The sequence below is a fragment of the Dermacentor albipictus genome, chromosome 4, assembly GCF_038994185.2.
Source record: "Dermacentor albipictus isolate Rhodes 1998 colony chromosome 4, USDA_Dalb.pri_finalv2, whole genome shotgun sequence".
NCBI classification, from domain to species: Eukaryota; Metazoa; Arthropoda; class Arachnida; order Ixodida; family Ixodidae; genus Dermacentor; species Dermacentor albipictus.
The window spans coordinates 162,572,885-162,592,170 of record NC_091824.1 but is presented as its reverse complement, the minus strand read 5'-3'; the positions used below and the strand labels follow the sequence as shown (position 1 = coordinate 162,592,170).

At 49.4% G+C, this 19,286-nt stretch overlaps 2 protein-coding genes across 6 annotated transcripts in view; one reads left to right on the top strand and one right to left on the bottom strand.

Annotated features, from left to right (window-relative positions):
- Nucleotides 1–19,286, bottom strand: part of LOC135899974 (irregular chiasm C-roughest protein-like) — an 872,345-nt gene that overhangs the window by 788,434 nt on the left and 64,625 nt on the right. The gene's annotated exons all lie outside the window — the stretch shown is intronic.
- LOC135899975 (uncharacterized) overlaps nt 3,371–19,286 on the top strand; it is a 146,112-nt gene continuing 130,196 nt past the window's right edge. The window contains exon 1 of the mRNA XM_070538000.1: nt 3,371–3,650. Coding sequence (XP_070394101.1) covers nt 3,371–3,650 — 280 coding nt within the window. The remainder of the gene's footprint in view (nt 3,651–19,286) is intronic.

The following is a 19,286-nucleotide window of genomic DNA, read 5'->3' as shown; positions in this document are numbered from 1 at the left end:
AAAGAAACGTGGGTTGAAATGCAAAAAACTCCCACGTACCGTGCATTGGGTGCTGGTTAAAGAACCACAGATGGTCAAAGCTATTCTGAATGTTCAACACTACCACGTGTCTCATAATGATATCGTGGTACTGGCACATAAAAAAAGCTGAATTTATTTGTTAACTTTGTCCGCGAAACAGATCAGCGGCGTCTGACAAACATTTTTCACTCGTTGTTGCCTTAAACGTGGCAATCCAGCCATAAAAAGGTGTACAGAAATCGTAGGCGTTTCATAATGTACAAGGAAATGCGACGCTAGGTGTTATTCGGATGCGAACCAGGAACTGTATACAGGCGGCTGGGCGAATACAGACATTTCTATTTTTTTATACGGACGTAAATATACTATACGTCTGTTGAGTTTCACGTCAGGAACGAATATATATAGAAATGGGCCTTCCTTTGAGACAGCAGCCGTATAGCAAATGTATTCCAACGCAAAACATTGCACAAACCCAGGAACTAGATTGAAAGCAAGTGGAGAAATCATTTCATGCGTGCTTCTATCAAATTTTACGTTCGCAGTTTGTATCGCAGACAAGTGGTAGGAAGCTGACAGCACCTCGCACGGACACGTTGCCTTGAGATCAAAGAAAGGAAAAAAAATTCCAATGAGCAGCTCATGCACGCCGCGGTGTCTGGGCATCTCGATCTCAGTGGACAAAGACAGGAATACCTAAGCACCTTAGGCAGCATTTTGCGTGACGTTCGAAGCGACAGCGTTTATTAGCCCAGGTAGAAACTGGCGTAAACAGTCGAAAAATGTCATCGGCTTGATTGTAGAAGATTTCAATCGAGCATTGCATAAAAAAAGTTTACTCCACACTTAAAATGCATGCGCCAAGAGTTCATGATGGACATTGCTTGTTAATTGAACTTATTTTATTTTTATATTTTACACTATGAACCAATAGCAGTGCACTCACAATATAATAAGTTTCATAAATGCCTCAGCATCTTTTTCCAATCAGCCATCGTGTCTCATGTTAGAGCACTAAGGTGGTCGTGCAGAGAACGCACAGTGCTCAACGACTGAAATGCAATACTCAGACAGCACGCTGGCCGGCACTTCTTGCACCACGGTGATCGCTGAGGAGGCCGAATGCAGTTACGATACATCAAAAGGATTTTCACTTTCATGTGACGCAGAAATGCATCATTGCAGTGTCACCAGCGGCCACCGGTGGAGCAAGAAAGTACCGGCCGCCATGTCCGAGTATCGCGTTTCAATCACTGAGCACTGTACACTCTCACACGTACTGTGCAGTCGTTAACTGTATAGTACTCAACAACGTTAACCAGATAGGTTAGGGTAACCAGCCTGTCTGTCCTAAGCTCAGGCTTTCATATTTTGACGACAGGCCACCTTTTGATTCCCTTCTAGAGTTTTGGGGACGCTGCTAACAGGAATTGCTGAAAGCGTAAGTTTTCATAACCACGCCATGCCACGCACACTAAGCTTGAAAAACAAAAACGGGGCATCTAATGCTTTCGCATTAATAAAAAAAAGGTAATAGCAGTGCGCGTGGCTTGCGGCTACGTGTTCGGCGCTTCTAGCGGGAGAGCTAGATGCCGCGAAGTTGGCCAGACAAATAACAACCGCGCTGACTCAGCTGCGCAGCGAATGCGTGCGCCACAGCACTCATGTCCTCGTCCTGCGTCACGCACAACCAGCGTTAGGAGGTGGCCGCGAAGCTGCGGTAGCGCTTGCCGCGAGAGCCCTCGGGCTTAAAGGCACACAAGATCACTCACCGCGCTTGCAACCACCGTATGTCCTCGCCGTCACGTAAAACAAACAAACCGCCAGCGCTGCTCATTTGGGCTGGCCGCGCGATGATTACAACGCGCCATGACGCGTCGCCTGCCCTTCCCTGTATGCTTTCCTGTTTCCCTTGCTTGCTTTTATTTGCTGTACGCCCGGCTTCAGTGAGGGAAAAAGATGAGAGGCGACAGAAGCAGGGCTTTAGGGCAGCGTTTTTCTTCCCCTCTTCCTGTCGCGTTCGCGAGGAGAGCGGCAACTTGCCGTCGCCAGGAATTATCACGTTGTGCAAAAACAGAAAAGAAATAAACCGAGAAAGAAACAAAACCATCGACAATGACAGGAGCAGCGGCAAAACAGCGACTGCAGCTTTTCGTCCAAACCTGGCGGCGCAGCGTTTCACGACGACGGCACCTGTACTCGTCGTTGCTAATTGCCCCTTTGGATGTCCAAGCGAGCTTCCACGTGTCTCCAACCGTGTGCCTGAAAACTGTGGGGAGCAAACAACGGCCCATTTTCTGGAACACATTTACCCAGGTATATATTTACGCCGGTGTAAATTGTGGAGCCGGGGGTTGGGCGGGGGATGGGGGAGGGGGGGGGGGCAAGATCGTTATTTATAGCACCGAGTAGCCCTTAGGCGTCTTCTGTGGGCCAAAGTGTCGTCCGATTCCTACGTCGCACCACCTCATGCAACAATGCGCAAGGCAAAACCACCACACCGGGACGTCTACCACGCTACAAATCAAGCGACGCGGTTGACGTAGTCGTCACTATAGAGGCAGCAGCAGCGCTGCGAAGTTAGAATTTCATCCACTATCGTGCAAACCTTCTCTAGAGATGGGGCGATAAGCGTGCCCGATACCACTCAGCCGCAATGGCATCACCATCAACATCATTGAGCAGCCGCTGTGGACAGCGGCGCTCAGGCGGAATACTTGCCGGCACAAACTGCCAAATTCCATCACTAGTTGCAACAAAACGATAACCACTATACCACTGTGATTAGCAGCGTTGACGTAACATTGGCGTGTCAGCACTACTTTGAGTGTGTGTTATACCATGCAGAGCTTCTCCCCAAAAAGCTTTCTGCACCCGACGGGAAGGCGATGTTCGCAAGCTCCTCTACACTCCATTGAGTATTGTGCATGTCCCCTCGCCCTTGTCCCCCTCGCTCTTGCGAACTGTTATTCACGTGTTTTTCAGTCACTGTCCAGCACTAATTGAAAAAGCTTACACAGTTGTAGCCTGACCTAGGAAAAGTATGCACTTGGCGCAGCGAACGAACACGCAGGATTTACCTGATGCTGAAGAAGAGGTTGCGCACGGTTGCACCGCACATGGGTTCCGCCTTTACATCGCTAAACCCTGGATAATTGACGTCAGCGCCGCCACAACCAGCCTTAATCGACTCCTTACGTCGAGCGGAACACGTGGACACCCAAGGCTATACTGTGAGTCGCTTGCTCCACGAATTACCGGACTCTGAACATTGCAAGAGGCGCCCGCCCAGCTAAGCCTAACGACGGGTACGGTCTAGCCGAAGACCTTGACCCAGTTCGGTGCACCAATGGCCACCAGTGATGGCACCGAGATGCATCTCGAGCACACGCAAATCCCACTTCCTGATGAACCTGCCGGCGGAGACTGGCTCACTGTTAAGTACGGTCGGAAGAAAGCATCGACTCCCACCAATCCACCCCTCCAACCCCGACACCCATCGTTTCACCGACAACCCCGACTCCCACCGCTGCCTCGAAACGACCTCAAGGTAATCATCCGTCCCCGTGAGGGACTCAACCTTGCCACCTGGACCACGCCACAGGTCGCTGAAGGCATCAAGCTGGCATGTCAGCACCCCACTACTGAGCACGTACGGACCCTTACTGTAAGAATTGACCCAGTACAAAACATCGCTATTGCTAGCACACCAAACGAAGAGCTAGCTATGAGCATTCGTCACATCACTACAATTCACCTGGGCGGTCGAGAATTTGCAGTCACGGCATACGTGGCGGCACCCGACAGCTCCGTCAAAGGGGTCATTCACGGCATTCCCCCAGGAACTCCCACAGAAGTCCTCCTTAACGGGCTCTATGCACCTGGCCGAGAAATCTTACATGCCCGCATGCTCGGACAAACCGCTGCGGCAGTGATCACATTCACTGGCAAGGCTGTACCCTTCTACGTGCGATACTACAGCGGTGAAGTACGATGCAAACCATACCGAACAACCACGCATTTCTGCCGCATCTGCCACCAAGTCGGCCACCGGACCGATGTATGCCCAACTCCAGAAGCAAACCTATGCCCCCAGTGTGGTACACGGAACCCCACTCAGGACCACCCCTGTCACCCCCGGTGCGCCTTATGCCAGGGGCCTCATCCTACGGCTTCCAAGGAGTGCCCTGATCGACTGAAGAAGGCATCTTCGGCATCCCAAAGGACCAGCCGCCGGGACTACTCACGGTCGAAGTCTCGGTCACGCGCAGACCAGCAACGGAAGCGTTCCCGCTCCAGGTCTCGCTCCTGCTCGCGGAACCAACAAGGAGCGACCCGGAACCTCAGCGGACCTGCTGTATCGGGATCACAAGCGGTGAGCTGGTCAGCACGGCTTTTCCCCTCTCACACAGTCCACCAAGACAACACCCTCTCATCACGTCTACACACAGCACCCACCCCACATAATTCTTCATCCATACACAATACTGATGTTCAACTGCAAATTCTAGCTGAACTAAAGGCAATCAGAGAAGAAAACAAACGCCTTCATGAAGAAAACAACAAACTTCGCACGCAGATTGCAGAACTATACGCGACTCGTACTGACACTCAGCATTCCACACCAATAACCGCACCCTCAATGCCATCATCTTCGGAGCATTCTGAACCCATGATTCTCGCGGAATCAGCAAAACCGACAGAAATCGCACAAGTCGAGGAGAAAGTTGATGTACTGCAACGGCAGCTTCTAGCAATGCAACAAAGCATCCAGCAACTGGCAAGTGTTATTGAAGAAACGCGGCTCGCAAAAGATCAGCGACGCAAGAAAGTCAGAACACTAGTACAACAGGAAGCAGAGCAGGGACACCCTGCCGATCCACCCGTCAGCCAGGACGAATAGCATAACCAACCACAGGAACGAAAATCCACTCATAATCTGGCAATGGAATTGCCGCAGCTACAAACGCAAGCAAGGATCACTGAGACAGTACATAAGTAACTCCAAAACAACACCAAGCGTAATCGCACTACAGGAAACAGGCACACACCCAACTCAAGCTGGCTACAACACACATACCACCACGCCTGAAAGCCGCGTGGCCACACTTACAGCTAAAACGCTCACAACCACACAACACACAATAGACGGCAGTGACGTCGACCATAACCTAATTGAGATCCTGCCACTCCAACGAGGCCGAAAGAGCCTTTTCATACTGAATATATACAGCCCACCCAAGCAGAAGCAGGCCAAGTTCGACTACTTGATCACTAAAGCGATTGGCTTAGCCAAAAATAATAGTCTGCTGATTGTAGGCGACTTCAACGCTGTTCACCAGGCATGGGGCTACACGACAGCCACATCAAAAGGCACTGCACTCCAGTGCACGATACAGCAGCACCGTCTCACCATCCTCACAGACCCCGCATACCCCACACGTCTAGGAAACAGCGTCTCCCGAGATACATGCCCTGACCTCACCCTCACTAAAGGGATACAGCAAGCAGCCTGGCACAACACGGAAGAAACTCTGGGCAGTGACCACTGCATACTTGCCACCACAATGAACGTTACGCATGCACGCCACCCGATAAAAAAGACAACACTCACAGATTGGACAGCTTTTCGCAAAGAGCGAGCGGATGACTCCTCAACGGGTATTACGGATCTCGAGCAGTGGGTACGAGAGCTCCATCAAGACGTAGCCAGACATTCAAAACAGATCACACTCACCACAGACATACCGGCCGTAGACCCACACCTTCTTCACCTCTGGGAAGCACGTCGAGGCCTTGTTAGGAGATGGAAGCGCCAAAAACATAATCGTAAATTGAAACTACGTATAGCGAAACTCACGGCAACCGCGGAATTTTATGCTGGGGAGCTCACCCGTCACAACTGGCGACAACTATGCAACAAGTTGCAGGGTAATCTTAGCACGGCCAAGACATGGTCGCTGCTACGCCATCTTCTTGATCCCACACAAAGCAAGGCGATTAGCCAGCAAACAATCCAACGTATCCTCCACAACCATCCGGGTTCCGATGACGAAATCCTGGAGGAGTTGCGGGCGCGGTACATAGGCGATTTCGAACCCGCACAAGGACTACCTCCAAGCTACAGCGGGAGCGACAATTACGACCTCGACAAGCCGATCACTATCACTGAGGTGCAACAAGCACTCCATGCACTTACACGAAACACCACCCCAGGCAAGGATAAAATAAATAACAAGCTCCTGCGCAATCTGGATGATGGTACCATTCAATCTCTTACTGACCTCTTTAATCATCACTGGGAAGCGGGTACACTACCAGCAGACTGGAAGCACGCGGACATCATACTCATTCCGAAGCCAGGCAAACTCTCCAGCTTAGAAAATATGAGACCAATTTCACTGACTTCATGCCTAGGCAAGCTTCTGGAACATGTCATTCTCAATCGGCTTCAACCTTACCTAGAATCCAGCGACCTCTTTCCCGAAACAATGTTCGGATTCCGGCCCCACCTTTCTACCCACGACATACTTCTTCAGCTGAAGGAACAAGTCCTTGAACACGTCTCACCGCACAACACCGGGGTGATTTTAGCACTCGATCTCAAAGGCGCTTTTGACAATGTGGCTCACCATACCATCCTTACAAACCTAAGCCTCACGAACTGTGGTCGTAATACTTACAATTATATACGCGCCTTTCTAAGCAACCGCACGGCCACAACAGGCATTGGCTCACTCAGAACCCCGACGTTACCTACCCGCAACACAGGAACCCCACAAGGTGCTGTTCTATCACCCACCCTTTTCAATATTGCTATGATGAAATTACCTGACAAACTCAACGCAATACCAGGAATCAGGCATGCAATATACGCCGATGACATCACTATCTGGACCACCGCTGGTTCCGAAGGAGAGAAACAAGACGCCCTTCAACAAGCGACCGACGTCGTCCAGCAATATGCAAAATCAAGTGGTCTCCGGTGCTCCCCCGAGAAGTCAGAACTATTAGTCGTTCGACAGAAATCCCGAAGAAACCTCAATGAACTACCAAACATCACACTCATCCTCGACGACAAAGAAATACCCACAGTAAACCGCGTCCGTATTCTCGGACTCCACATACAACAGGACGGCGGAGGCGCATACACCATCCAACGTCTCAAGCAGACTACCTTCTAGATCATGCGAATGGTCAGCCGTATCACCACCAAACAATACGGACTGAAAGAAGACGACATAATACAGCTCGTCCAGGCCCTGATAATCAGCCGCATTGCCTACGCTGCCCCGTACTTGCCCCTCACTCCCAAGGAGATAGATCAATTAGACGTACTTCTTCGGAAAGCCTACAAGCAAGCGCTCGGCCTACCCCCGGGAACAGCGACACTCAAGCTTGAAGCCCTAGGAGTGCATAATACTATAAGAGAAATTATAGACGCCCACCTCACAAGCCAACGAGAACGACTAGCCCTCACACCAACAGGAAGAACAGTCCTAGCGCGCCTAGGCTACCCCACACACAGCAAAGGCCACGAACAAGCAATCCATCTGGCCCCCAACTTGCGAGAGCACATCAAGGTAGCCCCTATCCCCAGAAGCATGCACCCGGAACATCATGCCGATCGTCGCCAAGCTCGCGCAAAAGCTCTACAGACAAGATATGGCAGTCTCCCCACCACACTATACACAGATGCCGCGCAGTACACCCAAAAAGCAGCCATGACGGCCAGCGTTGTCGACTATAACCTACAAGAGGTGGTCTCGATGACTGTCCGCACTGCCAGCGCCCTCGTAGCGGAGGAGACAGCCATCGCCTTGGCCATCACCTCTAGTCTGACCAACGAGTACATCACAATTATTACCGACTCCCAGGCAGCTTGCCGTAGCTACGCGAGAGGTCGAATATCTTCAATCGCCCACCGACTCCTCAAACAGGCCTCCTCATTCCCGGACGTTGAAATAGTGTGGACTCCAGGACACGAGTCCCTCCGTGGAAATCAGCGTGCGCACGCTGTAGCCCGAGCTCATGCCACCCGGGCGCCACAAGAGAGGGATACGGACGCATCCATGGAGCCCGTACCTTTACAATACAACGCCATACTACAACACCACAGATTGAACAGACGACAATACCCACCTCCACACAAGACCCTCTCACGTGAAGACGCCGTAACATGGAGACAACTACAAACTAATACATACCCACATTTAAGCAGACTACACGCAATCCACCCTACACTATATTCATACAAATGTCCTTTTTGTAATGATTACGCCTCCCTTTATCATACCACATGGGCGTGCCCCAACGTGAAGGCGGCCCCGCAAATACCCAACCCCACACCCGAGCAGTGGGAGGCCGTGCTGACTAGTTCGGACCCTCGTATCCAGCAGCAACTGGTGCAGCGGGCCCGGGAGACAGCAAGAGCCGCAGGAGCCCTGGACTAAGGGCGCCTCCCGCACAAGCAGAAAGACACCTGCTTGTCCTTTCTTTTATTTTTTTAAATAAATGTTTCTCCTCCTCCTCCTCCTTACCTGATGCTATTGACAGTTGTTTGCTCCCAAGTACGCACTGGTGTAAATTTATACCAGAAAGAAGAAGTTACAGCAAACAATACCAGCCTGAGTACGCTGTGCAAGTGCTTCTTCCTCTGTAGCTGCTTTCGAATACCGCTGCTCCTGCATTCGAATAAATAGAGCACTGTCCACCAGTGCACATCTTCATGCCAGCCTTCTCTTACTCTGCTCCAGCACGCAAACAAGTCGGTGCAAGCATGCGCTCTTATGTAGACACGGATAAACAAGTAGAGAGGGTAGCACACACGCGAGCAAGGCACGCAGCGGTTTTGTCTTCCTGCCTTCTCTTCGTGATAGCCTCGGCTCAAAAAATACGCGTTTTCGCGCGTCCCCGTGACTGCCCGAGGCGGGCACGTTCTCTCAAGTTTCGCCGCTCTGATTTTTGTCTGTCTGCTGCAGCAGTCTAAGAACGGCCCCCGCGGCTACTCTATACGTTCCGCTTGCTGCAGGCTGTCATTGTGCATTCAAAGACGACGCCTGCTCGTTTCGACGCTTTTGTTCTTGCTGCTTCCGTGCTGCTCTCCCTCCATTCTCCAATGACGCCGGCTTTTGGCTCTCTCGCTTTCGTTTCCCCGCTCGCCTAGAATCAACGTTGTCGCGAAAAAGAAAGAAAGAAAGAAAGAAAGAAAGAGAGAGATAGAGAAACGAAACAGAAAACGAGAAAAAGAAAAAGAAAGCAAAAAATCTGCACATGTTGCTTGTCGTGTTTCGCTGCGACAAACGCTTTGCTGCACAATTGCACATGCTTTGTCCCTGAAAAAGCCGGTCATGCTGGGAACGTGCTTAAGTACGAACGCCAGCATTCTACGGCATGCAGCCAGTTTGGAAGTACAGCTAGTGTCACGGAGAACGGGAACCTGCACACGACAGCCAAGTACAACAGGTGCTTCGTGAGTGCTTCCAGGAGGCGGAAAAAAACGCAATAACTGACTTAAGGACAGCCTTGATGACAACCATGCATAACCTGATATAAGCACGACAATACGGAGAGTATAGAAATCACTATATCGGCGGAATCTCACATTACATGAATTGCACTTAAGAACTGCCTGATATGAAGTTCACTTGCAGAGATTGTGCACAAATGATGTAGTGGGACGAAACCTTACAATGCGGAACGTTTCACTCCTTGTGCAGAGAAATAGGTTTCGTTCAATTAAACCCCAATCTCCGCTCACTTTTCTGATCAGCCTTTCATTATTATGTCAACAAATAAAGATTTTGTAATTCTGAAGTGAAGAAAGACACCCTGCGAGCTGTTTGAAAAACGCAGCAGTCACCAACCCCACTAAGAGATGACTTCATCCGACCACCAGTGAAGGGCGTAATATTCCAAGCTCTGAGGAACGCATCTTCTCGACAGAACAGTCAGTGCCTGCGAAAAAGTAAAGACTGTAGATACCGCATACCTCTGCGTGCTATCGTTGGCCTACCGCACTGTTATCATGCCCTGCTTCTGCCGCGTCTACATTCCGTCCATTTATTGCATTCTCATATGAGAATGAGAATACGGCGGAAAAATCTAAGAGAAAACACAGAATACGTGAAGCTAAATATCAACCGAATCTAAAGAAAAAATTCGCGTGCACAAACAACAAGCAGGTATAAAAAAGAATGGAGCTTATATGGGCTTCTTGAATAGAAGTGTGCTCTGCGCTATTAGGTCGCCAAGCAGGCAACCATAGTCCCCTACTTGCACATCAAAATGGCGTGCCCACATTGCGAATCTAGTCCATCCTTTCGCATTAATTAATTTGCACCTAATGCAATAGCCCTGCTCGGTAGGACCTTTGGGTCTGCAGCGGTGTGCCCAGCGCCTTTTATTAAGCGCTTCACCGACAGTGATGCCACCGTGGCCGGCGTAAAAAAAAAATACAACGCACTGCAGGCGTGGCTTTTGCTCTCAACTTTGCCATTCACTTTCCGTCGCCGTGGAATGGGTTCCGCGCCAGCAGGCGCCTGCATTAGACGTGGAGTGCAAGTGTTTAATCAAGGGTCTCAATTACTAAAACTGTTGTCTCGTTCAATCAGCGAGGCTGCAGCCAATAGCACCCTCCACTGGCTCCTCTTCTCATTAAATGCATCGTTGATTATTCGCTGTCGAGCAGCTGCAGGTTTCCCGTGCTTTTCTTTTCCGCCATATATGCCTCAGGCTCTTGCCAACTGGAAAACTTCTGCGAAAGTTGCATTGTACCAAGGACCGTTCAACTAAACGGCAGCTTATGTATATTTGCTGGAAACCTTTACGATAACGCAGTAGTGACTCCTCCACTATGCACGCACGCTAATACGCTATTAATGTTTGCAACAGCGAGTACGTCTAACGGTTTTACACAGGATTCTATTCGCTGTGCATCAAAAAATTGATATTTTTATGAAATGTCGGTGCTGTAGAACTAATACGATTTCGTTCACACACTATGGGCGCTATAACGTAAAGCTATTACAAACTTTTCTATACCAATTCTGCAATGAGCCCTTCATAATTGGTCAAAAAAATTTCGGGCCGCCGCCCCAACTTAGCCTATCTGCCACGCGATGTCATGAAAACCGCGATAGCTCCGCATCTGATATGACTTGCGCACGCCGATTGTACATGATTAGACCGAACAAAAGAAAGATAACTATTTCTGATTCGACGCTTTTTGCCATTAGACCTCTGCTGTTGGTCAAAAGCATTCGGGCTGCGCCTACTTCGCCTGTCCGTTACGCGACGTCACAAAACCGCGAGAACTCACCGCGTCAATGTGTCGTGTAGGCTTTTAGGGCGCATTCATATGTACCGAACAAAGCAATTTTTTTTTCCAGAATAACTGGAGACTGCCCCGCTCCGAAAAAAATAGAAAATTACTGCCCGCCGATCGCTCAGGCACCGGCTACTCGCCCCTGCCGGAGATCATGGACGTGTTAGCGGAGAATAAAACTTTTTTGTGCGCCAGTGTAACGTTATCGAGCCCTTTCAGCAAGTATACGACATCACTCTGCTAACCCTCCTTTGTTGAGAATCCGTTTTAGCGGCATCCTTAGCCTTCCGTTGGAAGCCCCCGCGATTTTCGACTATAGCCACCGCAAGCTATAGGTGCGGGGAAGTGGACCAATCCCTGATGCCGGCACCACTCTCTCCTAATCGGGTTATCTATTTTCACTGCGTTGGCTCGGCCCCATAGAAACCCTCTCCACTTGAGCGCCTTCCTCGCCTCCTGGCAGCCAATTAGATAAGAAAAACCGCTCAATGGTATTCCCTTTTAAAGCAAACAAAAGTAACCTTCCATATAAACGAGGAGAGCGTTTGATTGATTTGTTCAGACAACACCGTGGGTCACCTCCCGATCCTTGCGTCAGCAGTTACGCAATTTTGACATCAGGATTTGAATAAAAACATATTGGAATAGTTTTACGTTATAGTGCCCCATGAATGCCAAATGTGTGCAGCGTGAGTTAAACTCAGTGACGTGGCAAAAAAAAAGAAAATATGTATGCTTAGCTGCCAACTTTTGACGAAGCGAGCGACGTTTGCTATTAGAAGAAAAATTCATGGCTGCAAGCTTCTTACCCGGCGGGCTTAAGAGTTCCAACCAGAAGCGTTCCAACCCGTTCCAACCAGAAACCGCTGTTAACAACAAATAATAAGTAAGAGAATAATCACCAGCAATGATGAATATACACGAGTTCATGGCATTTCTCAAATTTCCGAAAGTGACGCTGGTGCACGGATATATTTGAGCTCAGAAAACACGCATTACATGCTCTGCGTTGCGCACGCGACTACTGCTGCACGGGTAAACTTCCTTATATTCTGCATTCCAGACGCAATGCATTTTGGTTCACAGAACAAATCGCTAACGTGGGGGTTGGCACAAACGTTGTGCCGCATCGCTCAGCTTAAAAAGAAAACAAGAAAAAAGAAACAGTTGTTAGCTATCTGTATGCTCTCGCGATCATAGCGATTCACTCTTGGAGAGAAACGAGCGCGATCATCTTTTCTGTGCACACAGCAGCAGCAGCATATGCCCGAGAGCAAGAGCAAGGAAGTAAAGGAAGAAAATAAAAGTTAAAAGCATAAAAAATTGAGACGACACCACCAATTTCCAGTGGTTTTCGAGCGCGCACTTTCTTTCACTTTTCAGACGGAAAGCAGAAGCCAAAAGGCGAACTCCACGACCCTCCCATCGTCTTTTCCGAGGCAGGCTTTTGTGGGCAATGTAATGTGGCTGGTTTAAAGTGAGCCTCTACGAAAGCGAGAGGAATCTTCGGTTCCGCCCACACAGTGCAAAACTCCCGCTGTGCATTTCCGGTTTGAGACAACGCTGTAGCTGTTCAGCGCTCCTTCAATTGTGGAGACCGTTTGGCTTCTATATTCCTGGAATCCTGCTCCACGCTGCCGATGAAAGAAACGCGCGTTAACATTCCCTCGTTTTACAAGCTGAGTCACTTATGCTGACCTAGGATCTCACTTTAATTCCCTTTCTGCTTTATTGATATATCGGATAGGGTTCTTGGTGTTCGGGATTCTTGTCTAAACATCGGCGAAACGAGAGAGAGAGAGAGAGAGAGAGAGACAAGAGAAGGGAGGCATAGATATGCATGGATGTTAACCAGAGGTAGTTCTGGTTGCCTACCTTGCACGGGGAGCAGGGTAAATGCATGGAATGAGAAAGAAAGAAGAACGCCTGTCGTAAAGCACATGGACATGCCCGCAGCAGCAGGCGGCGCGCTTAAAGTCGATCATGTAAACCCGCAGACCGTTGGAACTTGAGCAGCGCGGATATAGCTCTCTGCGCGGGGCATTCCCTTTTTATAGATGGCGACTGTCCAGTTTATCAAGCAGTGCACGTGTCACTTGCCTCTCGACACTACAGCGTGGGCAGACACAAAGAAGGTGTATTTATACCTCGCCACAAATGCATATAAGTCGAAAGCAAGGCTGTCAGCCATTCCAATAAAAAGACTGATGAGTGAAATATGCATGTTTGAGAAAGTATAATTAGGGAATGCCATGCATGCACGCGATTTGTAGTCGACACGTTACTATAAATATGAGCTTGCGAGAATTATGGCAGCAAAAAAAAACGCACTGTGCTTGGCGTGATGGTGAAATGTCTTTGCTACAAAGCGAGAATCCTGCCTAAACAATTCCAACTGTCGCTTGTGTTTCAACTCGTCCATTGAGCTATGGTCCATCATGCATCGAATGGAACGTGTATTTATTGAAACACGAAGGTCAGCAGCGATATTTTCACTGTATCGATTGCTAAAAAACTCCAGGCTTTCATAGGACCAAGCCACACGGCATAAAGAACAATTCCCAAACACAATGTTCTTGCCTTTGATAGGCTTCTTCCTAACGATCCCATTTTCTCTTTATTTCCTATGTTTCATTTTCTCATCTATCCTTCCCTCTTTCTCAAATGTAGGGTAGGAGACTGAGCACTGCATTGTTTATCCCCCTGCATTTTTTCCCTCGTTGTTTCTTATGAGATACAAAGCATGCAGCACGTACACAAAACAAGGACGCTGAAATGAAGCAACACATCCCACCAACGCTGCTGGTAGGTGTCGTTGTCTGTCCATTTTATGTACGCTGTCTTCTAATTGGTATGAAGCATTACCAACTCGCTTAGCTACCTACCGATTTATTGCAGTTTCTTTCTTCGCCTGTCTTGCAGATGTAGCTAGGTCAGCCGCGACCGTACGCATCTTCTACCGTTCGAGACTGCAAGATACTAAAATTGACCCCATCATTGATTTTCTGCATGAAGTTTCTCTCTCTCTCTCTCTCTCTCTCTCTCTTATTTCTATGATTGGGGGACTCCACATTAATTTCGAATGCCGCATTAATTTTGACTGCCAGGGCTGTTTTCTTTCTTTTACTGTATACACTCAAAGCGTAATATAGGAGCATTGTTGTCATATCGCTGCTCCTATCATATCACTGATATGATAGGAGCATATCAGTCATATCATATCGCTGATATTGTCGTACTACTGAGGTCATTGTGGACACATTAATTTTGAATATTAGGCTAGTGAATAAATTACAAAAAGCTAAGACAGATATAAAGAATATATCATTAAGAGCGCTAGCTGGAAGAATATATAATGCAAAAACTCAATTGACAAGGAGGAGGAGGAGGAGACAAAGGAGGGAAAAGACAGGGAGGTTAGCCAGTGTAAGTACCGGCTGGCTACCCTGTGCTGGGGATAGGGGTAAAGGGAATAAAAGGAGAAAGAAGAAGAAGAGGAAAAAAAAAAGAAAAAAAAGAAAATTCACAGAGTAACGCGAAACTACGCTCTACAACGTTCAAAGGCGGTCACACAATTCGCACGTCCTTAAAAACTTCAACAAAGCCCTTAAGGCCTTCAGTGCCGAAGCCCGTCTGGACCAATGTCCTAGAGCTTTTTCCTCTGTAAAGGGGCGATTGTCCAGTTTTGCGAGAGCGGTCACAAGCACTGTTCTTCGCACTGCGTAACGGGGACAGTCACAAAGGAGGTGTTCAATCGTCTCCTCGCAGCCGCAGGTGTCACAAGTAGGGCTGTCGGCCATTCCGATACGGAATGAATATGAGTTCGTGAACGCCACGCCGAGCCACAGGCGGCACAGAAGTGTTGCTTCCGCTCGTGGCAACCCTGGTGGTAGGCGGAGTTGCAGACGTGGATCCAATTTGTGGAGACGTGCGTTCGTGAAGTCACTGGTGTTCCACAGATTTTGTGTAAGCTCGCGGGCGAGGGAGCGAAGACTTGTGGCTGCATCTGTTCTTGACAGTGGTATGGGTATAATCTGGGCGCCATCATGAGCCGACCGGGCAGCGTCGTCCGCACTGTCATTTCCTGAAATTCCACAGTGACCCGGTATCCACTGGTAGATGATGTTGTGTCCCTTGTTGATTGCGTGATGGTGGAGTAGTCGGATGTCTGCGACTAGTTGCTCATTAGGTCCATGGTTGAAAGGGGACATCAGACACTGAAGAGCTGCCTTTGAGTCACATAAGATGGACCATGAATGTGATGATTTCTGAACGATAAACTCCAGAGCAGCACGGATAGCTGCGAGTTCTGCAGCCGTCGATGATGTAATGTGAGATGTCTTGAACTTGAGGGTGACGCACTCTGTGGGAATCACCACTGCTCCAGCTGAACTATTAGAGGAATCAGAACCGTCAGTGTAAACGTGGATGCGTCCTCTGTGTTGTTCATGTAGCACTGAAAGCACGGTTTGTTTGAGGGCAAAAGTTGACATCTCTGTTTTCCTTTTGATACCGGGAATAACAAGGACAGCCTGGAGTGGATGGAGGCACCACAGCGGTTGAGATGGTCGTGCTGCAGGCGTGAAGTTTGACGGTAAAGTTCCATTGTTGGCGGCAATAATCTTGCTAAACGCTGAACGAGGTCGAGCGGCAGGAAGGGAGGCGAGATGATGCGATGGAAGTCGGGCGAAGTGCCTGATATGCATCCTCAAAGTGTCGACTTGAAGATACGTGTTGATAGGGTGGTCATGCGCGATGGCTATTGTTGCTGCCGTGGACGCACATCTAGGAAGACCAAGGCAAATTCGCAGAGCTTGAGCTTGTACAGATTGGAGGGCACGGAGGTTGGTCTTGCCGGTCCCACCCAGTACAGGTAAGCTATAGCGCAGGAGACCGAGGAACAGTGCGTTATAGAGTTGGAGCATCGCACTCACAGACGCACCCCATGACTTTCCCGCAAGAAATCTGAGCACGTGGGTTATCATGACTAATTTCCTTTTTAGGTAGGAGATATGAGGACTCCAGGAAAGGTCTCGGTCTATTATCACTCCTAGAAAGCGGTGCGTCTTCTCGTAGGCAATTGGCTGTCCATTAATTCTGATAACGTATGGTTTCATTGCTTTACGCGTGAAAGCGACTATAGAGCACTTCTCGCAGGACAGCTCCAGACCTCGTGCTCGAAGATAACCTGATGTTAGTGTGGCCGCTTTTTGAAGTCTGGCGCGCACCTGAGGACGCGTCGCTCCTGATGACCAAATGCATATATCGTCTGCATAGATCGACACATGGACGGATTCCGGAAGGGTATGAACCATGTCGATGAGCACCAGGTTAAATAGAGTGGGGCTCAAGACTCCGCCTTGTGGTACGCCTCGGTAGGTTTTGCGTTGTGATGACGCACCGTCCTCTGTTTGCACAAAGAATGACCTGTCCTTCAAGAAGCTGGATATCCACCGAAAAACAAGGCCGCCTAGGCCGACATCACCCAAGGCGTCCAGGATGGCTTGATGGGTTACGTTGTCATATGCGCCTTTAACATCCAGGAACATCGCCGCTGACAGCTTCCTGAGGCTTTTTTCGTGCTGAACAGACGAGACAAGATCTATGACGTTGTCTATAGAAGAGCGTCCGCGTCGAAAGCCTGCCATAGCGTCAGGATATAACTTGTAATGTTCTAGATACCACTCTAGACGCGTCAGCACCATCCTCTCCATCACCTTTCCTAGACAACTGGCCAGAGCAATGGGACGATAAGACGCCACGTCTAGGGGCGATTTACCTGGCTTGAGCAAAGGCACAAGGCGGCTGGACTTCCATGCAGCTGGAACTTCTCCTTCACGCCATGAATTATTGTACACGTCTAGAAGTGCATGCCGGGCTGTGTGACCGAGGTTTCCAAGAGCTGCGTATGTCACCCCGTCAGGCCCAGGCGATGAGGAACGTCTGCACGCTGCCAACGCCGCCTGCAACTCCTCGATGGAAAACAGATTGTCCATACGAGAATCCCGCGAGATTGGAACATCACGGGGATCATGTGTAGCGAACGATGGCGGTAGACCAGCGACCTTGACACAGAAGTCGTCCGCTACGTCGAGCTCTCTGCGACCTTAGTAGAGAGCCAGGCATTTAAAGGGGTGACGTTGTTGCGGTGATGTTCGAAGACCACGCACTGTTCTCCATATATGTGACAGGGGTTTATGCGGATCAAGGGTATCACAGAAGGTCTTCCATCTTAGAGACTGCAGGGCGTTGATCCGACGCTGGATCTTCTTCTGTATGCGTCTCGCCTCCCTTAGGTCGTAGATGGACTTGGTGCGCCTGTACCTTCTTTCCGCGCGACGGCGGATTGCTCGAAGCCGCTCCAATTCTGCTTCGAATTCAGAGAATTTAGGAATAGGCCTAAAAGATCTTGTGGCTTCTTGAGCAGCGGCGTTAATTAGCTTCTCGATGTTGCCAGGCAGACAGTCCCGGATCTCTTGGCAATTCTTCTCCATGAGCAACGTGTATTTAGGCCAGTCGATGTGATGAAGAACTGTAGTAGAGTGTGACTTGCGTATGCCGTCGATTTTAACATACGTTGGAACGTGGTCACTACCACGCGTTTCGTTGTCCGTGAACCATTTCATACTGGCACTGAGGCATCTTGAAACAAAAGTCAAGTCCAGGCAGCTGCTGTATGTCAATCCCCGCAGAAAGGTGGGACTGCCATCATTTAGGCAGCAGAGCTCATGGTCCGACGCGAAGGATAGTACACGTCTTCCTCGACAGTCCATCTTTAAGCTTCCCCATAGCGGATGATGCGCATTGAAGTCGCCGGTAATAACCCATGGTCCAGATGTCGCTGTTAAAATTCCACCTAATCTTGCGCTGTCAAATCGACTCGAAGGTGAGATGTAGGCACCTATGAGCGTGAGTGCGACGTTCTTGCATTTTATAGTCAAACACACATACTGATTGTTGTCATCAGGTGCCACTGGGTGTAAAACATATGTGAAATCGCATCTGATATAAACGATGACTTTGCTGCGGTCGGTACAGGTGGCAGACATGAAAGCTTCATATCCTGATAGGCGGATGGCGCTCTCAACGTTTGGTTCACAAATGACAATTATTGGAAATTTGTTCTTAAAAACAAACGGACGAAGGTCCGAAATGCGCGATTTAATGCCTCTGACATTCCATTGGAAGATAGACGCTTCCTTGACCTCTTTAAGGAACGAATGTAGAGGAGCAGCCATGGTACTTCTCAAGACCGGAAAGTACCGGATATAGGGCATCCAGTATTTGAAGTGCGCCTCGAGCCGCCGGAGTGTGTATGGCAGTCAGTAGTGCTCGTAGCGTGTTCATAAGGGCCCTTATCATGGTGACAACTTGTTTGTCGTTGTCTTGGTTGCTGCCAGAAGGTGAAGCATGATTCGGCGAGCGTGCTACATCTTGTCGCTCCGCTGGTGGATCTAGCCGTGGCAATGGCGGCCACTCCTCGCTTGAGGCAATGAGATTGGAGACTTTCTGCTGAGGAACGTCGTTGCTGCTATTGCTAGTTGTATGCGGAAGTGTCTGGACTGTCAGTGGACGCGGTGCATCCTTAGCAATAGCAGTGGGTTTCCTAGAACTCCGGCGACGTGAACGTCGACGTCGCACCTTAGCGGCAGCCTCCCTGTGCGAGGAACCATCCCTGACCATTTGCCTCAAGACTTTCGCCTCATTTTTCACATGTGGGCAATTCTTCGAAGTTGCATCGTGAGAGCCCTGACAATTGGCGCACTTTTGGTTTTCTGCACGACAGGCGTCGGAGCTGTGCGACCCAGAGCACCGGGAGCACACGGCAGCGTTTGTGCAAACCGCACTAACGTGCCCTATCCTTTGACATTTCCTGCACTGAAGCGGCTTTGGCACAAAAGGCCGTACAATGTGTCGGAAGTGACCGACCTTGACGTGG